The 26926-nt window shown below is 42.6% G+C and overlaps 1 protein-coding gene across 10 annotated transcripts in view; it reads right to left on the reverse strand.

Annotated features, from left to right (window-relative positions):
• The window catches only part of RIMS2 (regulating synaptic membrane exocytosis 2), a 494921-nt gene extending 479704 nt beyond the window's left edge, over positions 1–15217 (reverse strand). For 3 of the 10 annotated variants that reach the window (XM_072852060.1, XM_072852059.1, XM_072852058.1), the window contains exon 1: positions 14702–15215. In XM_072852060.1, the coding sequence (XP_072708161.1) occupies positions 14702–14871 (170 nt within the window). In that variant the 5' untranslated portion in view covers positions 14872–15215. Of the gene's footprint in view, positions 1–14701 lie in introns of all 10 variants that reach the window. The other 7 variants (XM_072852063.1, XM_072852061.1, XM_072852062.1 and 4 more) reach the window with 4 other exon arrangements.
• Between the last annotated feature and the right edge of the window lie 11709 nt (positions 15218–26926).

Raw genomic sequence — 26926 nt, forward strand, 5'->3', positions numbered from 1 at the left:
AATAATATGGAAAAGCTTGTGGGTCGAGAGAAGGATGGGGAGATTGCTCACCAGTTACCATCACGGGCAAAACAGACTCCACTTTAGGAAGATTAATTTAAAGTATTGCCAATTAGTAACAGAGTAGGACAGCGGACATAAAAACAAAGCTAAAACCACAATTGCCCCCACCCCTTCCTTATTCCCAGGCTCAGCTTCACTCCTGAATCTTCTACCTCCACCCCCCGAGCAGTGCAGGTGGATGGGGAGTGGGCGTTGTGGTCAGTCTGTAACACTTCATCTCTGCCACTCCTTCCTCCTCATACTTTTCCCCTGCTCCAGCGTGGGGTCCTTCCCATGGGATACAGTCCTTAATGAACTGCTCCAACATGGGTCCTTCCCACGGGCTGCAGTCCTTCAGGAATGGACTGCTCCCCCCACAGGCCACAGGTCCTGCCAGCAAACCTGCTCCAGCATGGGCTTCTCTCCATGGGCCATAGGTCCTGCCAGGAGCCTGCTCCAGCGCAGGCTCTCCACGAGGTCACAACTTCCTTCAAGGTGCATCCACCTGCTCTAGCATGGGGTCCTCCATGGGCTGCAGGTGGATATCTGCTCCACCATTAACCCCCATGGGCTGCAGGGGTACAGCCTGCCTCACCATGGTCTGCACCAGGGGCTGCAGGGGAATCTCTACTCCGGCGCCTGGAGCACCTCCTCCCCCTCCTTCTTCACTGACCTGGGTGTCTGCAGGGCTGTTTCTCTCGCATTTTTCTCACTCCTCTCTCTCACAGCTGCTGCACAGCATTTTTTATCTTCTCCTAAACATGTTATCGCAGAGATGCACCAGTGTCACTGATGGGCTCAGCTTTGGCCAGTGGTGGGTCCATTTTGGAGCTGGCTGAAACCAGCTCTGTCTGACATGAGGGCAGCTCCTGGTGTCTTCTCACAGAAGCCACCCCTGCAGCCATCCCCCAACACCTGGATACATAAACCCAATACAAATACTTACTCCATACCAAAAAAGAAGTGATACAGATTTTAGTTATGAATCTGGTGAGTTACATGCTTCCATATAAATTCTTATCTAAGTTTTCATTTATTATGGCAATATGAACCTAATTATGAATTAAAAGGCAAAGAATAATTGGGTTGATGGGCAAGAGTTCAATAAAAATACTTTTTTCCGTTTGTTTCACACACAGAGAAATGTTTTGAAGAAAAACTTTATTAAACTGAAACTAAGGCTAGAATATGTTTCAGTAATATAAATATAAAAACTATTATGCAGATGTTCAAACCATCCCTAAAAAAGATACTAATGATGACCAAACATATTAAGCAATGGAAATGCACAGTAGAGGTCTTGTATAAACCTCCTTCTACATCATGATAATACCATGCAGTAACTTTATAAAATACTGAATAAAAGTATTTATGTCCAAGATAGAAGATATTTACTGGTAATTTCCCGCTTGTAACACAAGCCACCATCTTTCTTGTGGGCAGCTTTACTGAACACCCAGCAGTGCCAATGGGAGGCAGGAGCTCTTTTAAAATAGGTCATCATTATTAAGGAAGCACTTAGTCTTACTTGTGTTAGGCACAGCAGTCCCTCTGAAAGGCAAATTTTCATGGATTACTATAATAAAACACTCCTAAGGCCTTGTCAAAGAAAAACCTTGTGGCTATGAAGAGTGACAAAAAATACTACCAATTTGAAACTACCTTTTCTTACTTAACCCAAGAATAAAATTAGGCGTATATCATTCAATCATTTCAATAATAATGACAAAAATATACAGCAGTACCTTTACTTATTTAATGACCTACTGAACTAATGAATTTTACCAGTAAACTTTCAGGAAATCCTTTCTTATTAAACGAGTAAATGTTGTAATTTGCGAGCATATTATATATTCTTTATATGCACAATGGTTAAAAACTGAAAAAAAAACCCAAACTGATTATTAACTATTGAACCATGACTCAACTTCCACAGTGAAACTCCAGTTTCAGTGAATGCTATTTTTTTATTATTTTAAAGTGTTATTAGGCAAAATAATAAAGTCTAAACAAAGGCACTATTTTAACCCATATTCCTTTTAATTAATGAATCTTGTACTTGTAAATAACTGATCCTACTCAGTTAAGAAATAGTTATTTATGTCTGAGAAGTTAAGTTGGGGCAAAAGTGTCAGCGTGATCATGGCCTAATTCTACAATTATTATCACTCTTGTTTTTGCAGAGCAAATATGACCATTCATACTAATAGTTAAAAATCTAACTAAACATTTATTTTGTCTTTCTCCAAATAAAAGCTTCTTTTACATAAGAGAATATCTGTGTTATAAAGACTTTTCAAATATATAACTCAGACCAAATTTTAGACAAGAACGCTCAGTAAATTCTGCAGAAGACATGTTCACATAAACACTACAAAGGAGCTAAACACACTTATCTTCCAACCATGCCTAAATAAATTCAAAATATATAAATGTACATCAGTGCTCAGCTATAGACCATTAAATTTCATTCATCTTTGGCCACCTGCATGTTCAGATATCAAGCAGACAGAAGAATTCAATGCTTTCAAATACCAAGTACTTTCCCTGTACTCTACCCTGAAAATACCTTTTCTTGACTCAGTGCCTTCACAGCACCTTCTACAGCATTTTTTCACATAAACCATAAACGGGGCAGGAAAAAATATATTTTGATTTTCTGATACATATTTTTAAACATCGAAGATACAATTTTTAAAAAGAAATATGGATACTAGGTAAAAATACAGTTTTCTTTCAATCACATTGGAGTTTTGCTTAACTTTACAACCTGCTAACTTGAATTTCCCTGGCATATTTGGTAAAGTTCAGCAGAATAATTAAAATTACTGCTTCACTTGAAATGTCTTCTGATGTGATGTATATTTGCATGGAAGTAATATCAGCACTTGAGAAATATTTCCCATTCAGTTAAATTTAGCTCCTCAAACCTACCACTTATATGTAAATCAGACTATCAGAAAAGCATCCACAGGCATAATTTTACAACCAATCCAAAAAGCCAATAAATTATTAAAAATCAGAACAATAAGCTTTTTTCTATTCATAAATTAAAATTAAGTTCTTCTTTTTAAATAGTTCATATTGTTTACTGTGATATTTCATATCTGTAATGCTACAAGTAGTTTGAAAAAAGTAAGATTTTCCCAAAGCATTTTAACTTTAGTACAAGACACGTGTTCCATAAAAGTATAATCCTCAGCCTTCTAAACGTGACAGTGATGCTATTTTTCTAGCTGTTAGATAATATATGGTTCAGCTGTCACTTACTGTGCAGCAGTCAGTTACACAGAATGAAATTAATCATAATCGCAATGACTAACCAAATTAATGAAAGCATGCTGAATCAAAACCCATGTTCCCAAACTGTCGTAGGGTCTGATTCAGCAAAAATGTATTTGATTTCTGTACCATACAATATCTTCCGCAGATACCTGTTTATCCAGGCTTTTAAAGCAAGAAAGTGCTGAATTCAGAATGCATAGCAATTCAATAGCATGTTTTTAACAGACTACTATCAAACGTGACCCATCAACTTGTAAACACACAGTAGCTAAATAAATATTGTTAAAGCAATGGCTAACTGGCAGAAAGGAAGAAATTCAAAGCATAGTAGATATTCAAAGCATATGTTGAAAACTCTCTAACTTCCATTGATACATAGCAAAAGAGAGATAGTATGTGAGTTATGGAAAGAAATTATCAACTTAAATTGAGTTTATAGAGTTTTCTTTGGGTCTTAATGTTATACTGTTTTACGTTTACAAGTAATAGACAAATCCTGTGCTTGTAACTTGCTTGTAGCTATCAGACTAGATTCAGCTATGAGATTCTATCTTCTAGCTTAAAATATCCACTAATCATTCTTATTGGTGAATGGCATGTGAAGATTTTCTTTGCAATGTACTTTTGTTGATGGTATGCTTAATCCCACATGCTGGAAAGATCTTGTATTCCAAGGTCTCCTTTTAGATCTCATTCTTAGAAGGCTTTCTGAATTTAGTATAAAATATATACCCAATCCTAAGAATAACCTTGGACTAGAAGGGAAACATACTCAGGTTCCCAGCAGTGAGTCTCAAATAGTAAAGATATGGATAAATGAGCATGCCCTAATTAATAACTGATTGAAATATAAGCAAAAGATGCAGATTGACAAACAGGCTTCTAAAGACATCTAGAGAACCATAAAAGTCAGTGCCAGTAGGGAAAGTGGCTATGGCATTCTTGTAAGACCAAATAGTGAAGAGTTACCCTCAAAAGCAGAACTCGGAGGGTGAGATTCAACTTACTTATCTGAAGATGTCTACAAGGTAGACCTCTACATCTGACACATTCACTCTATCTTCTTTTTAAGTCCATAGCCAGAAATAGGCTCTGCAATTCATCCGGCCTATTTGAAATGTCTAATTTAAGATGAGATGGATCACATCCTAAAGGCACCTCTTTATTTCCATTTGCTTTAAATTGAATCTAAGCAATTTCAGATGTAGATGTCTTACGCTGTATATATTCACATCTGGTCAGAAGAATCCCAGAGATTCTCTGGGCTCAATCCTTAACCCAAGCTCTAAATGTTGTAACACGGGAATGAAAAAGATACCAAAACTGAGGCAATCATTTTCATTAACCAAGTAGTTCTATGAGTGCTGAACCTAAAGAAGTCTGATTCCATGAGGACTCATAGCTCATGACTGATTTATTTTGATGTCTATGGTTAGTTCTCCTCTATAAGGACACCTTGGTATGCAATATGGTGTAAGCAGACTTTTCCACAGTCAGGAGTGTGGACAATCCCTTTCCACTACCCATCTACTTATTTTCATTAGACCCTTAGTAATTAAATATTTTTGGCACCTCAGGTTTTTTGTCAAATTTGTTGTAAGTCAGCCAACAGCTTCCACGGACTGAATAAATATAGCAGAGGACAGAGCAACTGTTTCCCTTACAATAGTGTGGCAGTTACATCTTTCCAAGGAGGTGCAAGGCCTGTGTTGTAGACCCTTCTCAGCTTGAGGAGATTTGAACACAGCTCTCTCTTCCCTAACAAACAAGCTATGGGCAAAACTGGAATAAGATTATTCTGCATCCTGCCAGTGAAGTTGTGCAACTGTGCAGTCAGGAATGTGAATGTATGGACAAGCAACAGAAAGTCTAAATAGCTCTGTGATTAAGATACTCTCTAGAGGCAAATCCTCATTCTTGCTCCAAGGGCTGTTTGTGCATTTTATTTAAGCACTCTAATGCAAAATTCATAAGAGGCATCTGATACAGACAGAATACAACTCAATGGGGATGAAGACAAACACTATGCATAGCTGAGGTAATCAACTTCAAAATACAAAATGAGGAATGACTGATTCAACAGCAGTTCTGCAGAAAAGCGTGTTGAAGGTATAATAGATCACAAGCTGACTGTGAGTCCATAACGCTATATGACAACAACAAACCCACACACATGACACTGACTGTACAAGGAGAGTGTTCTGTGCAAGACACATGGTGTTATCCTTATGCTCTCCTCGTACACTTTTGTTTGGAATATTGTCTCTGGGTTTGGACATTGCATTTCAAAAAAGATCAGTTAGAAAGCCTATAGAGAACGGCAACAAGAATGGTCAAAAGTCTAGAAAATATGACCTTTTGAGTCTACAGAAAGGAGATGATGAGAATCTACAGGAGGAGCTATGATCACATTTGTGAAATTATATAAAAGGTTGCTGCAAACAGAAAAGTAACGGACTGCTCTGCATTTACATTGAGAACAGAGTAAGTAGCAAATGGCAGGAAAGATTTAGGTTTAACAGTAGGGGAAAAAATCTAATGGTAAGGATAATGACTCTGAGTAACTGAGACAAATTACCTAGAGACTTCTAGGAATCTCCATCCCTGGTTAGGTCAGTAGTTGGACTTGTTCTCATACCTTTCAGTAGTAAAGTATCATTTGAAAAATCTGTAAAAGTTTCATACTAGATCCAAGAGCTCTACCTTAAGATCTGTTTGGCCCACTCCTCACCTTCTCCTATGTAGGCAGCACAGCTCTTGCAGAGCTGATTAGCACAAAATCTGTGTGTTGTCTGTTATGTGCCCTGCCTCGGCCATGAAGCCTATTTATTTCACTGGCTAGGTGGGCCCTCACAGTTGGGAATCACTAGATTAGACAAATAAGTGTCAGGAATTGCTGTCTTATAGCTGGTCATACCTCGAAGCAAAGGATGAATTGGAAGACCTCTTGCAGTCCCAACCAGACCTATTTTCTATTATTCTATGTGTTATCTGGGCTTTAAACAGCTTTAAAAGCATTACTTCTCAGTCATCCTTTCTGTAAAGAGAAAAATGTATAAATGCACCACGAGTTAGAGTAACAGTATATCAAAAAAGATTTCTTGCTGACACACTGGAGTACTAATTTCTGAAAAGTTATACGAAGGATGGATGCAGAACATTTTCCAAAAAAGGCTGACTGCTTCTAACTCACAATTTTATTTAAAGGTCAAAACATTTGATGTCCCTCATATGCTTCAGACAATACACATTCTAAAGAAAGACTGCCCTCACAAATACATAGAACTAAAATGCCACGTTATATCAAATACCTAGTAATGCTATATGACCTGTGAGATAGTCTATGTACAAATACTATATAATATTTGCTATAAGAAACCATTCACCTTAAAAATATTAATGTTAAATAAAGAAAGAACAAGTTATCAGGAAGTATTTAAAAAACTTCATATGAGATTTAAGAAGAAAGAACCAACCCCACAGAGACAGTAAAAAGAAAATAACTTTTTTATGTTGTATTTAAAGTTTAAAGATTTTCTTTGTGAATTTTCTAAATAGAAGCAGTCAGGCTTTTTTGAAACACAGGTTCCGCTCTCAGTAACTCCTGCTAGAACAAACAGGATATCTCACTATGGTTTTCAAAAAAGAGTTTAAAGTCTAAATCAAAGATATTCTTTAGGCTCTCACATCAAAACTTCAAAACTCCAAAAGATGCATAAAGTAGACTATTATGAACTCCTCCCCTAACAAAATGCATTCATTTAATTTTGGTTTATCAAAATGCAACTAAGATGACTCTGCAAACACATTTAGGAAGAGAAATGTGATGACAGCTGATACTTGAATTCAAGACTATAAAAGAACTGTCTTCCACCTTCAATGAAAACAGCAGAGAACAGTATAAATTACTTCTTTGAATGCTTACTCTCCAAAAATGGTCTGTATTAACTTCTTAAAGGCACTACTACTCCCGTATACAATCTTGTACTGTTACATTAACTCTTATAATCTCAGCCCTGACGGATCCCTTTGCAGCTTCAAGACAATACCTTGGAGAAACAACATGAGGAAACAGTCAAACATAATATCACGCAGAAGCAGCTTTTCAGCACAGCACTGATTCTACAGTTTTACTGTATCACCAGTAGTTTAACAAATCATGAGATGCACTTGCTGGAGTTTACTGAGTTTACAAAAGCACTACCAGATTAGATGTAAACTGTTCTTATTAATAAACCATAATACACCCTCAACAGACAGGTATTCTTCAAGGACATAACAGTTCCTCCTGTTACACCACGTAGTCCTGCAAAAGAGACAAAATCTAAACTCCGTAAGCACTGAAAACAATGTGGTTTGATTTGAACTTAAGATTTCTAATATTAATTAATTTATATGAAAGACAATGTTTTTGAATGCCATTTTTACACGATTAGTTGTTGTCTATGATAACTTGTAGCTATTAACCATGATATAGTAAGACATATGATTAAGACAGCCCACACAATCTAATCTTAACTCAAAAAATCATCCCCACCTCAAAGCTCATTATTAAGGTGTAATGTCTGTTGCAGTCAAACAAGTATCAAAGAGATCATAACTTATCATTTCTTGTGTTCTTTTGGGTTTTATTTCCCCAAGTTCCTGTCAAAAAAAGCCATCAGAGAAGATGTTGTACTCGGCACTGGTGAGGCTGCACCTCAAATACTGCGTTCAGTTTTGCGCCTCTCAGTACAAGAAGGACATTGAGGTGCTGGAGCGTGTCCAGAGAAGGGCAACGAAGCTGGTGAAGGGTTAGAGCACAAGTCTGATGGGGAGCGGCTGAGGGAACTGGGATTGTTTAGTCTGGAGAAGCAGAGGCTCAGGGGAGACCTTATTGCTCTTTACAACTACCTGAAAGGAGGTTGTAGTGAGGTGGGTGTCAGTCTCTTCTCCCAAGTAACAAGCAATAGGACAAGAGGAAATGGCCTCAAGTTGCGTCAGGAGAGGTTTAGATTGGGTATTAGGAAAAATTTCTTTACTGAAAGGGTGGTCAGGCATTCGAACAGGCTGCCCAGAGAGGTGGTGGAGTCACCATGGAGGAGTTCAAAAAACATGTAGACAAGGCACTTTGGGACATGGTTTAGTAGGCATGGAGGTGTTGGGTTGACGGTTGGACTTGATGATCTTAAAGGTCTTTTCCAACCTTAATGATTCTATGATTCTATGTTCAGAAAAAAGGAAAGACAGCAACACAAAAAAAATCCTTCTTGGAAAAGGTAGGCCTAATAGACTTAGAAACTTTCATAGCCTTCTGACTGACTGTGAATACGACAGTAAAACTTTAAGGAAGCCAGTAAAGCAGAGGGGTGAGAGGTGGCATTCAGCTGAAGAAAATTCCCAAGACTGTCAAGTCTACCTTACAGATAAAAACTGAACATTTATATACATGGCAAATTAAATTTCAAAGTTAAAACCATTATATTACTTTTCCCTCCTTATTATGGAACTTTGAATATGCTGCAAGTATTTTAAAACTTCATCGGCAGGGTCGAAACACATTTTATATCAGTCCTGTAGTAACCTATCACTTCTGTGTATTTTTGCACTTCCAATATATACACTAATTAAGCTGTTGTTTCAATGGAAAAATCAATTATTTGACATTCTCAGTTATTTAGACATTGCCCAGCTCACAGATGCATGCAGACAAAATCCAGACTGGACTGTTGAGCCCCCTAACCTCACTTCCAGAGACCACTGAATCTCACCCAGTCACCACTTTCTAGGATATAGTCCCAGCACCTTGAAGTATGATCTTGTAGTATGATATTGAAGTATGATCTTGTTTTTAAGATGTATAATTAAATGTTTTCTTCTTTTTGTTTCAAAGAATGCAAAAGCAGATTTATTTGACAAAATTACAGAAAGCACATACTGGCTGGTGTTAAATAACTATTTTTGGGGTTCTTTGTTAACTAAATCCTGTATCAGCTTTTCTATTTTTCGGCCCCGTATGATGTCAGGCCTTTCTGATCCAACCCATCCTGCTTGTACTTTTTGAATGCAGGAACATCAGCACTATTGCAGTCTTCTGAAATTTTACCCAACATTAACATTAGCAAACCCAGTAATTAGTGTAACTGCCAGTCTGTATAATCTCCAAATACGTTCTGCTTAGTCACTAAGAGGAAGTACTACTGCTATTATTTGTAGACAGTGCCCAAAAGTGTGCTAGATGCTTTAGAGAACAGTTGTAAACACTGGGTCTTCTTGAAGAGCAAATGGTACAAGCCATAACATCCTGACAAGTATTATCTACAGTATAAAATGTCTAAGCATGTAGTAAGAAAGAAGAGTAAGGAATAATGACAATTTTGAGAGAGGCCCAAAAAGCAGTACACATCGTTAAAACAAAAGAAAGGGGAGATGATAAAGAATATTAGGAGGGAGCAGAGAATGAGTTAGTAGGAAGGGAAAAGAGCAGGGAAGACGGCAGGGCAGGGAAGAGGACAACTATCTTCCTCAGCTATATATTTTCGTATAACTTCCACTATCACTTATTTTACACAGCATAAAGTTATTACTTTTAAAGTCACCTTGACCATATTTTATTTTATAATACATAGGAACAAGAGCAAAATTATGAGTGGTGTAGCAATGGACTGTTCTGATCAGCACTCCAGATTCAGACAGAACGCAGTGTAAAGTTATGGAAGCATAACTTAAACAAGTACCATTGCCTGGAGTCCTAGTTTACTATCTAACCAAAAGCAAATCTTTTTGCATTACCCTATAAACTTCAGAAATTCCCATATACGTATCTCTGTTTTCAAAAAACAAAACCAATAATCATCACCTACATCTCTTTCATCCCTCCAGCCCTGAAATCCAAATCCTAAACATACAATGTTTTTAAAGTAGTGTAAATTAGAGTTGATTATTTGTAATGCAGGATAATTATTTATAAAGCAGTACAGTAGCCTTGTGAGGCGGATATTTACACTGCTGTGACTCACAACCATCAATCTATTGCTTCTTCTCCCCCAGACCCAGCATCCTGCCCCACGTCTCACTCACCCACGGTGCCATACAGAGCCCACACAGTCTAGCTTCTTTGAGGTCTGCTTGTCAGAGATTTTCTTTCAGTCAGTGTAGCTACCCAATTTTTACTATGGCTGTGCAATCACGGGCACAGCAACTGAGCATACACAAGACTGCAGCCAGTTGTGCCTTCCTAAAGCGTACTCTGGACTTGACAGTGGTGGCTAACGGAGAGCCACCATTCTCTAGCTAGCCCACCATGCTTCCATCTGTCTTCTCTCCCTGGATAAAACAGATGACAATGCCAGTTGATTTCAGCCACACACACATACAAAAGAGATCCTTTATAAAGACCTCATGGTAAACCTGTGATACTTTGCAAATATATGAAAAGCAGGGTGATTTCATAATGAAATTTCTCTTGGGAAAACTTGTCTTCTTCTGGCCCAAACTGTCCATACCCATAAAAAGCTGAAATGCATGTATTTTCAGAGCTGTGAGTCTGACTTTACAAGGAGAGCACTTTAGCTTTAGAATAGTTAGGCAAAGGACCTGGAAACTCATGATACTGCAAGTAGAAAAGTGTATATGCACATCACACAGGCTGATACATAAGTCTTTAAAAATAATGTCAGCATGCTAGCATCTTCTGCAAATCTTTTGTCTGTGTGCATCCTCTCAAGCCAGTCCTTTGAGACAGAAATAAAGTACAAATGAAAAGTAAAAAAGCACAAGACCGATCCCAGAAATCAATCCATATGGAGGAAATGTGCTATTTAAAATCTGTTAGAAAGCTTACACACACAAAACTAGAATTTATAAGAGGAAGGATGTGCGTAATGTGAAGGAAAAACCATCATCAGAAGTTCTATGCTATATGCGTGGAAGTAAAATACCCACAAAGATAAAAGTTTAAAATATGTAAATATTCATATAACAGCAGAGAAGGACTTACGCCCAGTGTACAGACATAAATTCACTCTGAGTGCCATGCATTGTGCATATTAAATATTATGCAAAATATATGTTCAATATCCTTGTCAAAAAGACACCTTCTTAGTACATGACACTCAAAATGCACTCCAAGGGTCCCAAAAATTCCAGAAGAGAGACAGTCGGAGCAGTAGATTTTGCTGCCCATCCTCCTTTTTCAAGTGGAAGCTCTGCCACAGGAACACAGTGCACAACTGTAGCTAGGCGTATTTCACAGACCAAACCAGGCCAAAGCAGAGAGCAAATCTGGAAAGCTTCTGCTTTCCATGCCATCATGTTCCAGCAAATCCTGGCAAGAATTCATGCTGACCTGCTCACTATTAGTTGCTACAGATTACAACTCAATACCATCTGCATTTCCTTTCCCCAAAATGAGTAAAACAAGCATAAGGAGAAGAAGTTATGTATCTATTTTAAATCCACACATATTTACCCCAGGGAGTGAAAGGAAAAGAATAAATAGTCCACATTACAGATGTGAGTCACACTACTTAATGCACTTTTGGAAGATGCTCAAATACCACAGTGATGGGCACAGCGAAAGAATTTGAAAAGCACAAAATAGAAATAGAATGGAGAAAGGAAGTAGAGCCCAGGGACTAGTCATTCATACTGACACTCAATCACCATAAATTATCAAAAAAAATAAAGGAAATCCATGCTTGCCCCTTTCTACAACATTTGAACAGTTCGTGTGATAATATCTCTAAATGTCAACTCTTGTTTTCAGCATCTTTTTTTATCCTCCCATATTTCTCCATGGAATTAAATGACACAATTTTATTGCTTAGTCAGACAAAAATACCTTCCACTTCAAAAGGAGCTTGCCTTCGAGGAGAATTAGACTTGAACAAAGACTGCAGGATTTAGCTCTATCTCTATGCAATAACAGTAGTTCATTCATATAAATATGGGGGGGTTTCTTTCTTCTTCTTTCTCTTCTCTTGACAGAAGGAAAACATCTGTCCAGAGAACTAAACTCAGTAATATCTACCTAAAAATGCAGAACAAGCTCTGGTATGACTTTGGTGGAGGGTTGTGCTTAATAAATCTGCAGATGTTTTCAGAATAAACGTGTACCTGATGGTTTAAGGAGTCACTTCACTTTAAGACAAATTAAACCGGTGAGTTATTCGTCTGACACAGTGTCCTGTAAAATATTGTGGGCCATCTATCCAAATGCCATTGACAACTGCATTTTCCTGAGAGAGCCGGTTTAGGCTGTCCTTTGTGTATAAACCTTACGCCATACCATTTCCCTCACAGCTTACACCAAACTCGAGGAAAAGCTTTAGTGAGACATAATGAGAAACTAAACCCCACATGAAGTTTATGGCTTATCTTTAGATTTGATGAAGACCTGTCTTTTGTCCACTGTCTGCTTCCAAGATTCTGAAGATTACAAATGAAAACAGTTCTGTTTCATTTCTTAAGTTGGTTTTACCTTGTCATTACTTCAGAAGAGTTTATTCTTCATTTGTAAGCTTAACAGTTCAAGCTGATCCTAGAGTCATACTGAAATCGTACTTTATATTGGATCATAAATATTATCGTCCACAACAGAAGTTGCCAGGAGCCTTCTTTAAAACTGTAATGCTATTATTATATATTTAAACTGCAACTTGAATAATTTTCCGTTTCCTTCTTTGTTAATGATTTTTAAAAGTGCAGAAATTTTAGATGAAAATTTGCATTTATTTTGATATGCCACACAACTTAGCAATGTAAAGGTGTCTAAATTGCTTTAAAGTAAAAGTACCATAATAGCAAGCAAATTGTATAGCATGAGACTGAGAGGTGGTGATAAAACAAGGTATGGCACTTTATTTCCAGTGCTCACGTTACACTGACAATTCTTCAAAATGTTCAGCCAATAAAACAGCTTTTTAAACGGACATTGAAATGTTTGTAGGAGATCACCTCACAGTTTAGTAGCTGTCACAAAAATGCTATCTGAAGTTTTCATTATGATGCTAACAGTGATGCAATGAATCTTGGAAACAGACTTCCAAAGTCACCACTACAGCCCAGAAGACAGCTTCCAGGTACTGAGGGTGAAGGGCCAGCTGCAGTGAACATGTCCAAGACACATGTCCAGTACTAATTTTGGTATAAAAACCCGCTTAGTGCTTCAGCTTCGCCGCACTCACAAAAGTCACGTCCACGACAGTAGTAGCTTTGCTTATTTTTAAGCCACTAGAAGTCAGCGCGATTACTCCGCCACGGAGGGAGAACAGTTTTCTTGAGTTTACTCGGTGCCTCCCCGCCCGGCTAGGGAAGGACACGACCCACGCCGCTCGCGAGAGCAGCACCCCGCGCCTCCAGCCAGACGGGTTCCCCTCGCGGCTGGGGCACAGCGCAGGGGGAAAGCTCCCGCTTCCCCGTCCCCCCCTGCTTCACGCCGCGCCCGGGCACCAGCGGCAGGACGAGACCCCGCGCCGCCGGGCCGGGGCCGCCCAGCCCCGCGCAGGGCTGCAGGGGCGGCGCCGCCGCGGGCAGCTCCCGGTGCTGGAGCCGGGCCGCCGCCATGGACAGCTCCCGGTGCTGGAGCCCGGCCGCCGCCGCGGGCAGCTCCCGGTGCTGGAGCCCGGCCGCCGCCCTGGACAGCTCCCGGTGCTGGAGCCCGGCCGCCGCCGCCTCCCATGCCCGCGCCGGGCGGACGGAAGGGCGTCCCGCTTCCCCCGGCGCCGGGGCTCACGCTTGGAAAGAGCAGCGGGGCGGGGGCGGGCGGCAGACACGTTGTCGGGGGAAGATGGCGGCTGTGGCAAACCCACCCAGCGAGACGGCCGGAGCCTAGGCCCCGGCGGTCCCTCTCCGCCCCGGGCGGCCGCGCCCGCGCCGGGCAGGGCCGCCGCCGCCAGCCCGGAGCCCGCCGCGCCCCCGGGACGGGGCCCGATGCCGCCGATCCGCCCCCTCCGGCGGCGCCAACCGCCGCCTCGACCCACCCCCCTTCCTCCTGATGGCACACGCCGGGTGAGAACGGCACCTGTGCGGCCATGTTGGGCGCCTTGCCCCCGCCAGCGCCGGGGCGTGCGGAGCCGGAGCCGCCGCGCCGCCGCCCGCCCCGCGGAGCGCGGCTGAGGCAGGCGGCGAGCCCGGGCCGCGGCGTCCTGCCGGCCCGGCGGCCTCCCGGCCCCGTCTCTGCCCGCTCCCGCGGCGGCAGGTCCCCCCCGCCGTGCCCCACACTCGCCCGGCGCCGAACAGCCGCCGGGGCACGGCCGGCGGCGAGAGACACCCCTGCCCGCCCCCGGCCGCCCGGCTCCTCTCTCCCGCCCCGGCCGTGCCGCCCCCGAGGCCGGGGAAGAGACCTCCGCGACCGTGGGCCGGGAGGACGAGGAAGGGATGCGCCCGCCCTTACTTGAGCACGGATTGCTCCTTCTCCTCTTCCTTCTTCTGGCGGTCCATGACGGCCAGAATGATCTTCCGCTCTTCCTCCGTGAGGTGGCTGAGGTCGGGCATCTCGGGCTGAGGAGCCGGAGGAGGCTGAGGAGCAGCGGGGCCGCCCCGGGGCCCGGCGGGAGCCGACATGTTTGGTGGGAGCTCACCGCCGCGACGGGAAGCGCTGCCCTAACTCCAGCGGCCGCGGCGGCACCAGCGGGAGCGGCCACCGCCGGCGCCGGGAGAAGCACATACAAATCAATACCCTGTAATCAACCGGCAGCCTAATGACGGCCCCGCCGGGGAGGGGCGGGGTGGCCGGCAGCCCCGACCTCGCACCCACCAGCCCGGCCGCCGGCGGCAGCGGGGAGGACGGGGACGGCGGGGCCCAGGGGGCGAGCAGGGGGAGCGGGGAGGGGAGAGGGCAGCGCCAGGAGAGGAAGGGCCGGAGGCGGGGTGGGGAGGGAGAGGGGAAAGGGCAGGATTAGCCGCGGGAGCGCTGTGGTTTGGGGACGAGCGAGATTATCCTAACCCCGAGCACCCAGCGGGGAGAGGGGGGGACGCAGCCAGCGGCGGGGGGGCAGGAGACGGGGCAGAGGCTGCCGGGGGGCGAGGCGGGGGGCGTGCGAGAGCGGAGCCCCGGCGCCCCAGGGCGCGCAGCGGGGGAAGCCCCAGCGGGCGAGCGCCAGTCCCGGCCGCCGGCCGCGGCTCATAATTCCTCGCCGCCGTCCATGGAGGGGGCCGCGGGGCGCCGCGCCCGCCTCCCGCCGCCGCCGCCGCCTCTCGCCGCCGCTCCTCGGCCGGACCGCGCCGCTTCCTGCCGCCGCCTCGCTTGGCCGGTGCCCTCTCGGCTGCAGGATGGAGGCCGCCTAACCCATGGCATGGCGGAGCGCCGGAGTCACGGGAGGGGGCTCCGCATCGCCCCACCGCCTCCCCCACCGAGCGGCGCGGGGCCCGGCTGCCGCCCCTAGCGGCGCCGCGCGGGCTGGGCGGCGGGGGGCGGCGGGGGGCGGGCGACAGCTGTCCTTATTTATTTATTTACCCCCGCACAAAAAATGGACGCGATAAAAATCACGCGAGGAAGGACAAGGAGGAGCCAAGGCGCCGGCGACGCGCTGGGAGGACCGAGCCCGGCGGCCACGGGGGGGGGCGAGGGGGAGGGCGGGGAGACGCTCCGCGGCCGCCGCCCCCGCCGCCGGGGCTGCCCGGGGCGGCGGGCCGAGAGGGGCACCCGCTCGACGGGGCCCGTCCCCGAGAGCAGCCCCAGGGCGAAGGAGCTGGCGAGGGGAGCGCCGGCCCCCGGGAGAAGGAGAAGGAGGCAGCGGGAAAGGCGAGGGGAGAAGCGGCCGGGGAGGGCGGCAGGGCCGCCACAGCCCCGTCCCCTCGAAGGCCCGACGGCGCGGTCTGCGGTTTAGGCCGAGAACCGGAGAGCAACGCCGGGGGGAGCGGCGGGGCGGGCGCCGGGTGGGCCCCCGGCTGCCCTGGGCCGGGAGCGGCACCGCTGTTCGGCCGTGAGGGTCCAGCCCAACAGAGGTGCTGCTCCACGATCGCCTGCACAACGGCCTGCCGGAGCGGCCTTCAGCCAACGCGAGGTGTGACATTTGCCCCAGCGTCTGCCTGGGCAGATTCCTGCAACGCGGGAGAGCAGGAATGGGACAGCGATGAGAGAGGGCTGGAGAAGGAAGTCCTCTTCCCGCCCTGGAAACCAGGCGGTGGTGGAATAAACCCCTCAAAATGCTTTTGCTATCTCTAAATCCCCCACCTGAGCAGTCATTTCGATGGCAAGAAATAATTGCTGGAAAAAGAATCCTGCAATGCCCAAAATGCCATCCAGCCCAAATAAATGGGAAATAACCTATTCAAGAACGCCGAAGAAACAATTCAATCCAGATCTGTAGGTTTTCAATCTGTTTACAGACAGTAGAGTTCTACCTGCTCTTCTCTCACGTTATGAGACATAACTTCTATTTCACATCAGCGTTGGATATCACACAAGTGTATGTAGCAATAATAAAGTGGTTTTGTAAGGTTTAGTTTGGACAGTTTGAAATCTCCACCACAGATCATACATCCCTGGAGCTGGCGCTATTTCTAATGGACTATAACAACAACTTAACACCAGGTGCAAAGGCCTGGGAAAAAAGTCATCTTCCTGAAAGTGTCCTGGTCCTCGTTAGCTGTATTTCCACAGAGAATAAATTCTAGGATGTAGCTGCACTAGCTAAAGAGTTCTGCATGCGATATTGGGCTGAAGACATCATTCCTTTGGGAAAACAAGTTCTGGAGGAACAGACCACCAGAAGGACATGATAGGCTGGCTGTGGTAACGCAAGTCTTAACAGTAATCCATACCTATTATCATGCACGTATATTCATCAAATCTTAATTTTGTCTAAGAAATGTCATTGACATCCTTAGCTGAAAGGAGTGTGTTCCCTTTCTTGATGTAAAATTATGTATGATAGACCCTTTGTTGTTATACATAAACCGTTGTATAGAAACTGAACATACTATATTTAAGCAGATACCCTTGTGAAATAAACTATACGGTTTTTCATCAAGTCCTGAAAGCATTCTGCTCTTCCAGTCCACATCACCTTCACCTTTCGGACTGGATTCCAGCCAGCTGGCTCTCACCCAGTTCCTTGTTTCTTCCAAGCATTAGATAAATCTGGCATTGAAGTCAAAAAGAGGAGGAAATGTAGAACTGTGTGTCATCAGATTACCAAAGATAGTACAGTCCTTACCAATCTATAAATGTTGAATGGAAGAACTAACCGGACTGATCCCTTTGGGAAACTACATTTTATCCTGGGGAAGTGAGGAAAGAGAGAAATCACTCAATCGCTTCTAAGAACAATTTTAAAAAACCAGACCACTTGAAAGCAATCTCTCCACCCTGTCAGGTTACACAGTTGTTTCAAAAATACTTCATGCCATGTCTCAACCATAAACACTAGCAGTATTCTGACCGTGGTTTTGGTTGCAAGGCATCACTACAGTTGCTTTGCTTCATTTATCTGAATTTCTTTCCAATGGATATTTACCTCTGAACTTTCTGGATTTACAGTGCCTGCTTCTGTAATCATTTCAACGCGCCCGTGATTTTTCATCCACAAATTACAAATACCTGCTCTCAGCATGATTGTAGAATTTCAAGAGCTTTCTTTTCTCCTTGGTATTTGCCCTGTTCCCACTAAATGCTGTACCATTAAGCGGGTAACTATAAACAAACAAATCCAGGGACAGGAACTGTAATCCCCATATATTATCTAGCTATTTGCTTTGAAAAGAGAGAGCAGATTCAGAGCAGAAGACATCCTGTGACTCACTGAAGAAATGGTTCAGCTTGACCTTTCTATGCTTCTACCTTCCTTTCTCCCCATCAGTTCCACCTATCATTCCTCACATTTTCCTGCAATTAAATGAAAAGATTATTTCTTCACGTTCCTGTCAGCCTGCACAGAATTGTGTCATGCTGTTACTGTTATTTACATTACCCGGGTGACACACTGATTAAAATATACTCAGAACACAGACTTCTCTACCTACTCCAGAGTAATGGCATCAACAATAACCTACAACCAACCAACAAGACAAATTATTATCATGTAGTATGATCATTTATGAAACTTATTTTTAAGGAGCATTCATTTGTAATCCCCTCAGTAGTGAAACGTCTATAAATGCTGGCCTTCACGGTCACATGTCTCCAGGCACCTGCCCTTCCTGTTCATCTCAGCTCTCTTTCCAAACTCACTACCATATTCTGAAAAAGCAGATTCCCATCCCTGTTTTACATTCTTCTGTTCTGGAATTGTTCTTCTACTGTATAATCTGCAACTGAAAATTCACTCCAGTCATATATCAAAGGTACGTGATACTTTCTTTTGTTGGCTTCTCTAAGTCATCTAAATGTACTGACAGCAGCAGGGTTATTAATACAAGTTTTCTGATGCCCATTTTTTTTTTTCTGTTCCTTTCCAGTTCTGTTAGACAAGAGAGGTTCCCAAGGAAACAGTGATATTGTAACCTGGTTTTATATATCACCACAAAATGTCTTTCACTAAGGGTCTCATTATACTTACTCCTATTTCCTTCCTCATAGCAACTACAAGAGTAAATGAGTTGGTAGATTCATCATTCAAGCATGCTAAGTGTAATTCTTTCCTGAAAAGGTAACACTAGCATCTGCTTTATAATGTTTTGTATAAGGGAGAAATCCAGCGTAACTAATTCTTTCCATTATTTTTGTCCCAAGTTGAAACATTCACTTGGAAAACATCTTTATGTAGCTGACATGAAAGGAACTTTAAAGTATTCTGTTATGGATCAGTGAATGGAGAAAATGAAAAACATGTTCTTGGTTCAAAACCTCCAGTAGTCAGACTCTCGATGGATCAAATCAGATGTATAACCAGCAAGAAATGCATCCTGTAGGACTCTTCCTGGAGGCATTTTGCAAGGGACTCTTCAAATTCCTGTTGAGGAAGGACAAAACTTTACACTGCAACAATTTGTGATTCCCAGGTCCTATGCTAAGTGCTATCAAACCATCATGGACTGGTTTACTGGTGCAGTCTTGGATCTTTCCCAGCTTTCCTCTGTCTAAATTGAGGAAGCTAATTATATTGTATAATGTCACCTACATTTTCATTTGGTTTCTTTCAGGAAGATTTTGCTTACTCTATATGCATTTTTTTTCTGCTCCAAGCAAATTTAATTTAGTTGGATACTTCTCCACAAGTGACTTGAAGAATGCTAGATATTTATGGGTAAAAGTTAGTTTTCTTTATTTGTTACTCTCATTTCTCATAAAAGAGGGTTATCCATCATTTACACAGTACTGCCCATATCCCTGTGTCAACTATACTCAATGAAATTGCCCCTCCCAATCTCACTGGTGTGAGTGATCTGTCTGCAGTAGATGGAAAAACAGTGGTCTTTTAGCTAGTGCCCCCACTTTTTCTTCCTCTCCATGCATGTGATCAGTATCTTCACAGGCTCAGAAGAAGGGGGAAGTCCTTAAGCCATGCTGAAGAGTGTAACTTAAGCCTACCCACTTCCAAACCCTTTCTCTCCTCAGGAAGTACTATTACCAAAAACCTTTTGGATTAGAGGAGTGGGGGCTCACCGAGGGCATCATGGTAGCTGCTGGGGGTATGGAGGAGTTTCAGCCTCACTCCTAAATCAGCTTGGGTGGCGAGAGATTGATTTGCCTTCTCTCAGTGGACCAAGGAGCTGGTACCAGGTTGTATTTTGAAATGCAATGTGGGAGAGGCCCTGGCACATAGGTGTTCTGTAAGCACAGCTGGCTGAAAACTGAAGAAAGGCTCAGATGGTTTTAAGGCTGAGAGAGTTGGGGTTGTTGAGCCTGCGGAAGAGAAGGCTCCAGGGAGACCTTATTGCAGCCTTTCAATACTTAAAGGGGGCTTATCAGAAAGATGGGGACAGACTTTTTAGCAGGGCCTGTAGCGGTAGGACAAGGGGTAACGGTTTTAAACTAAAAGAGGGTAGATTCAGACTAGATATAAGGAAGAAATTTGTTACAATGAGGGTGGTGAAACACTGGCACAGGTTGCCCAGAGAGGTGGCAGATGCCCCATCCCTGGAAACGTTCAAGGTCAGGTTGGATGAGGCTCTGAGCAACCTGCTCTAGTTGAAGATGTCCCTGCTCATGGCAGGGGGCTTGGACTAGATGGCCTTTAAAGGTCCCTTCCAACCCAAACTATTATATGATTCTATGAACGGGATACTTGATAAACATGATTTCTAGGACTTGGGATGTTTTGTCCAGAGCAATTATAGACAGACATACAGTTCCTAAGCTCGTAAATATGATCAATTCTAAAAACTTTATGTCTCATTCCTGCAATTCTGTTTACATGCTCAGTTTGAAATATTCTGACTGAACTAAGTGTGACATATAACACGCTGAATTAAAGGTGTAGGTAAACGTCTTTACAGGATCTTAAACTTACTCAATATTTTCTGTCTGAATTTGTCAATTCAATTTTGATTGTTGTTCAGTTAGTCAGTTGAAACTCAAAGGAGGAATTTTTGAAAGCAGCTAAAAATTCCTGCGTAATGAGAGTTCTTTGGTTATACATTTCTGTTTGATTCTTGACCTGTACCACCACTGTTTCTAAGTAACTGGGCAGTAAGTTAATTCCTGTACTCTAACAGGCCCTGACAGTAATAAGTGAAGGATTTTGTTTTCAACAGTGTAGCAACTGCCTAGCTAATTTTCAAGAATCCTACCAAAACCATAGAAGAGTATTTTTATTGGTCACTCACAGGCCATTCATTGGTATTTAATACCTTCATTGGTATTAAAAATTGTCCCCAGCTTCAGCACTTTGGTTTCTTTTTAACCATTCAGAGTGTCAGATACTATAGGGGTTTCAAAATCCAAAATAATAAGTATATAGACATTATTCAGCACATAAAGCATGGGCTCACATTGGCACAGTAGGTGCTTAGAACATTATCACGTGTTCCCGTAAGGTATGGATGCAGCACGGCCTTCCCTGTTTGCTGCTTTCTAATCCCTCTTCCCTGACCCCTCCTACATTTCTGAAACTCAAGCTGCTTCAGAAGAAACACCAGTATTCTTAAGTCCCATGTGATTTTTTTTTTTTCATTCAGTCGTAAGATTGTCCTTCAGGGTGGGTACAGAGTCTCCTGTACCAGATCTCAGACATATATTCACTCCTATTGTAGTGACAGCTTGAAAGTGTCCCAGATCTCCTGATTTTATACAAGATAGAAATGATTGTTTGCCCCCTCTTTTTTTTTTTTATGGAGTCTACTATGTGATTCTGTCTCTCAATTCATTATTCGTTATTAAAAGTAGTAATAATATCCTGAATTATTATTATTCTTACAGTGATGCCTAGAAAGCCTAGTCATGTATGAAGAGTCTAGTGCCCTAGATATTGATAGAAAAAATAGCATGAACAACAGCCTGTTGCCACAGAAAGCTCAGAGAGCCATAGCCAAAATGCAGCGGGTGGGTAACTCAGATAAATGCAGCAGGTTGAAATGAGAAGACAGCAATAAGATAAAGGTAGCAACACTAAATAAGTGGAAGATTACTATTTTTTCATGGACGTTATCGTAAGATGGTGTTAAATTGATCTTTGAAGAAAAATAAGGAGAGAGGGTTTTGGAGGCAGAGGGGCATTGCTGGAGAAGAACTGTTTAAGCTTTTCCCAAAGTATCACATAAGCGGGAAGTTCTGAAGGTAACATCCATCCATGCAAAACCAGCCCATTACTGAGGTCCTTCTTTCACTGCCCCCAGTTTAAGTTGTGGCCTCTCTGTTGGCGAGAGAAAGAAAACACTGGTTTGACTGCTCGTTTTCCTCAAAATCCAAAGGCAGCTGGGCTTTAGCTGTTTGGATTTTCAACTAAGGTTAATTCTCGCAGACCTGGAATATAGCAGCTTTGATAATGAAAACATGCCTGAAAGGGATGATAATTAAAGCTTAGCATATGGTATTTTCTATCTAGAAATCTACCTGTCTAGGTTTCACATCTGCCAAGTGACCAGAAAATTAATCAGGAAGTTCAATTAATTGAAGTAATAGGTAAAGGCCAAAGTGGTAGCACTGCTAAACTGCTTCTAAAAGCATAAGGGTACAGGCAATTTTTTGTTTTAATTCAAGCAAACAGTCTTTCATTACAATTTTAGCTCCAGTACCTGAAGAAAGGAGCCAGTATTTTGTGAAAGTTCATTTTATACTCCAGAGACGGAAGGCTCTAGAATGACAAAAGGTAAAGTCTAATTGGAAAACAACTTCCTTCTTGTGTATTGAGATCATTAGCACTTATTTGACACTTTCTAGTACTGTTTTCCTGAAGAAGCTCCCCATGATACTAGTTGACATACCTTGGATAAAATCAAACTGCGCAGCAAGAAAAGTTTATGAAGAACAGTATTAATCAACATTAATCAACTTTGGCATTTTACTAAGCTAAGGGAAAAATTACATTAGGCCAAATGAGAGTCAGCAAATGCATGGTAACACAACGACGCCTGCTTTGTGTTCTGCTCTCCAGACCAGGATTCTGCCGTACTTAAAAGCACAAGCATGATTAAAACAAGATCCATTCACTAGCTACATTAATATAATTACATTCATAATGATTTCCTAATAAGTAGGAAATCAAAACATTCTGAGAAGGGATTCACGTGCACAAAAGCTTGGCCATTCTTATTAGCAATACTAGTCTAAGAAAATATACAACCTTTGAGTACAACTATTACCTTCCCTAGGCTAAAGTATCTTACAAATTGACGTGAAAAGCATATGTTAGGATTGCTGACAGACAGTAGAGATACTTAAAACATTAATTGATGATAACTTTATATTTTTACTTTTATTTCCAGCTTTTCCTGATGATGGTGAGGTGGAAGAAGCAGCAGCTTGGACATATCTGTTTTCATAGTGGGCAGAAAAAAAAAGCATTCTCTATGAAGAATTATCTTGCAAAGGAAGGGATGGAAGAGAAGGGTAATAAAATATGAGCTAATTTTTGACATTTCATCTTGCATTTCAAAGAGGTATAACAAAAAAGAAAATGTAGTGAATTTCCTTCTTTGAATGTAAAGGGAGTTATTTCACTCTCAGTGTGCAAGGAATCTCTTAGTGAGACAATATTTTAGACTACCAGCTGTTAAAGCCTGCCTTGTCTCTTACACGAGGGACTACATCCACTATAAAATTAGTGGATGACACTTTCAAAAGCAGGGGTTTTATGAGTTGGAAAGGAAAAGAACAGAACCAGTAACTACCCTAATACCTAGAAAGTACACAACACTGAGCTAAAACTGCTGCTTAGCCTGTATTTCATTAACCACCGTACTACAATTCAGGTAAGTGCTACAAAGTTGATGTACTAGAAAGCCCAAACAGGATACACCTGCACAGAAAGATTTCCCAGCCTCATCTCTGCTTTTGCACAGGGAGGATTTCCACAGCAAATTTACATGCTCTCCCAAGAGCAGAATGAGCAGGCATTGAAGCTTTCTAGCATCAGCCACAGTGGACTGAGTTTGTTCTACACATTATTTTAGGGGGGCAATAAACCTGTTGCATGTGCAAAAGCAAGAAGGTATCCAGCTGCACTGAGGGTCAGGTGTTTATAGTTGCTTCAGTAATGCAGTCCTGTCCTTACAGTGCTCATCTCATTACTGTTGCATTTCTCTCTGTAACAGTGGCTAGACTGATAATATTTTTTATTTTCCACCAATGTGTTAGCAATAAATATCCAAATAAATTCCTCTAGTTATCTGGATGCATTCTTCCCTATAGTTGTCTTGTATATGAGCTGTTCTGCTGAACAGCCACCTTTCTGTGAGTGTATTCTCCCCAGTGCCAGCTATTTCAGAGGATTGCAAGCAAGAAACTATCAATAACAGTTGTTGGCATTTTGTTGGTGATATTATGGATTTCATAGGTATTCACCCCTCATTCACCATCATTTTCAAAAGCATTAATGGCTGTCAGCAGTTCAAAAACCGTAAGGAGTAGCCTGTAACACACCCATGTCCAAAACTCAGTTGTAAAAGGTATAGAAAAATGAATTAGATATGGAAATAAGGCATTGCTACTTATGTAAAAATCACTGTGCCTCAAGAGGAGTGTAGGACAAGTCAACATTTGACAAATCGGCTTCAAAAACTGGTTACTTTTCTGGTCATCTAGTTTTAATGAAACTGGCAACCTGCCTTCTCCAAGGAAATAATGATTTACAGCAGTGACCCATGGGTTTTCCTTCCTTGCTTTCCCTAACTATACAGACCATGGATCCAGTCTCCAGGTTGCAAGCGTTACCAATTATGTCTTTGGTAGAATGGAATGGAATAGAATATTTTCAGTTGGAAGGGACCTACAACGATCATCTGGTCCAACTACCTGACCACTTCAGGGCTGACCAAAAGTTAAAGCACGTTATTAAGGGCATTGTCCAAAGCCTCTTAAACACTGACAGGCCTGAGGCATCGACCACCTCTCTAGGAAGCCTGTTCCAGTCTTTGACCACCATTTCGGTAAAGAAATGCTTCCTAATGTCCAGTCTTAACCTCCCCTGGCGCAGCTTGGAACCGTTCCCATGCGTCCTGTCACTGGATACCAGGGAGAAGAGATCAGCACCTCCCTCTCCACATCCCCTCCTCAGGAAGCTGTAGAGAGCAATAACATCACCCCTCAGCCTCCTTTTCTCCAAACTAGACAAACGCAGAGTCCTTAGCCGCTCCTCATAGGACATTCCTTCCAGCCCTTTCACCAGCTTTGTTGCCCTTTATGGACCAACAGACGAGACATTTGATCTGACTTCAAAGACAACCCACTTCAATATAAAACAATGTCATTTAGGGCATTGTCTGCAGCAGAACATCAACAACTTCATTTCAAAATAGGCAGTCAGATTTTGCCTATCTGGCTATTACTGAAAGCAGTTCCATTGCTCAACACCTCAACCTTTCTGTTACAGAAGAAAAAGTTAAATTCTTGCTATCCTTCAGTAGATGCAGCCTAAGATTTACAAATGCATCTAACCCGTAGTAGCAGATGACTGCAGGCCAGCTCGCAATGACACTGCTGACTCACATTCTGAAAACAACGAGGACATGTTGGACACATGGCTGCTTGCTTCTCTCACAAGGAACTGTCCCCCATTTCTAGTCAGAAAGTTGCCTCCTGTGATTTTGTCCACCCCATCTAACATCTTAGGCTTTCATACATTCATCTGCTATTGCCCTGAACTCTACACTGTTACTGTCCGTGATTTCATATCCAGCAACTGCTTAACTGCATTGCTTTATGTCATGTTTTTTCCCCGTATCGGTACATAGGGTAAGAAGCGTATGCAAAAGGTGTCTCAGCTTTTCTTTATACTTTCACAGAACAGCTTAAAGAGGAAAAAGTAAACCTGTTCACTGCCTGACTAAACCATTTCATAGGGAGGAATATATGGTCTTTTTATCTGATGCTGCCCACGTGTGCTTATCAGTGATGTTTTGCTGTATTCAGACCTTCATCCTCCAGAAGCAGGATGAAGGTAGCATGAAGTATTTTGTTTGTGTTTACATTAACTTTTTTTCGTATTTGGTTCTACATCATGTATATACTGATTGCCTCTTGTACTTCTCCAATTTTGGTACAATGAATTCTATATTATTTTTGAAAAAGAAGAAAAATCAATACTATTTTTTCCCCCAAATGTAGTAAAAAATACATTACAACAGAGTAGGGTGCAACAGGGCTAATCATTGTAGAAAGCAAGATCTGGGGTGATAGGAGGCAACATTTGCATGACTCAGGAAGGAATAGAAATTTCTACAGGGCATAGATTCATGAGTCAGAACCACATATAGCAAATAAGCAACAGACAAATTTTGATTTATAGAGATATAATTCTGTTGAGAGTTTCTGTTAACTTGACCATAAACCATCTGAAGTTCACTCCTGTGGTTTATAACATCACTGAAACCTCTTGTTATAGTCCATTATGCATCTTTCTTTTCCGTCACATTCTCACACACACACAAATGTAGGAGTCTGCAGGACCTGAAAGATTAGTTAAATACTGAAAGGACCTAATTTATCAGATTTCTAATGACATGCCACTTAGAAGCATTTTACTTCAAGACATTATGTGGAGAAAAAAGCACTTTGAAAAACCAATAACAAAATAGTCCACCAGACAATATATAATAGTTATAGTATTTTCTACGTAAATGAAATTAGCTGATGGCTGAGAATAGGATTTTCAAAATCCTCTAAGCACTAGCTATGAACAAATAGAGGAAAAGCTAAATTAACCTGCTTAATTCTGAGTATACTAGAATACAAATTGCCAGAATTATGCGGAGTACACACACGCACGCGCACACACCCCACACACAGAAGCAAACCCACATTTTTCCCCATTTCTGAAACTACTACCTTGCTGTGTTGGGTTGCTTAGGAGACTCCGATCCAAAGAGTTATGTCAGCAGGATTATGTAAGCTCCCGACAGGTCTACCAAGGCTGGGTACATCAAAGATAGAGGCCAGACAGAAATTTCTCTCTCGATTCTTCAAGCGTGGGAGCTGGATGCAAGGCTGACCACCTTCCTCTTTAAAAATATTACTGGCTAAGTCTTTGCTTTGTCTCCATGACAATTTCCATCTCAGTTCCTTGGATTAGTGGATAGT

The sequence above is a fragment of the Ciconia boyciana genome, chromosome 2 (genome assembly GCF_034638445.1).
Source record: "Ciconia boyciana chromosome 2, ASM3463844v1, whole genome shotgun sequence".
In the NCBI taxonomy this organism is placed as follows: domain Eukaryota; kingdom Metazoa; phylum Chordata; class Aves; order Ciconiiformes; family Ciconiidae; genus Ciconia; species Ciconia boyciana.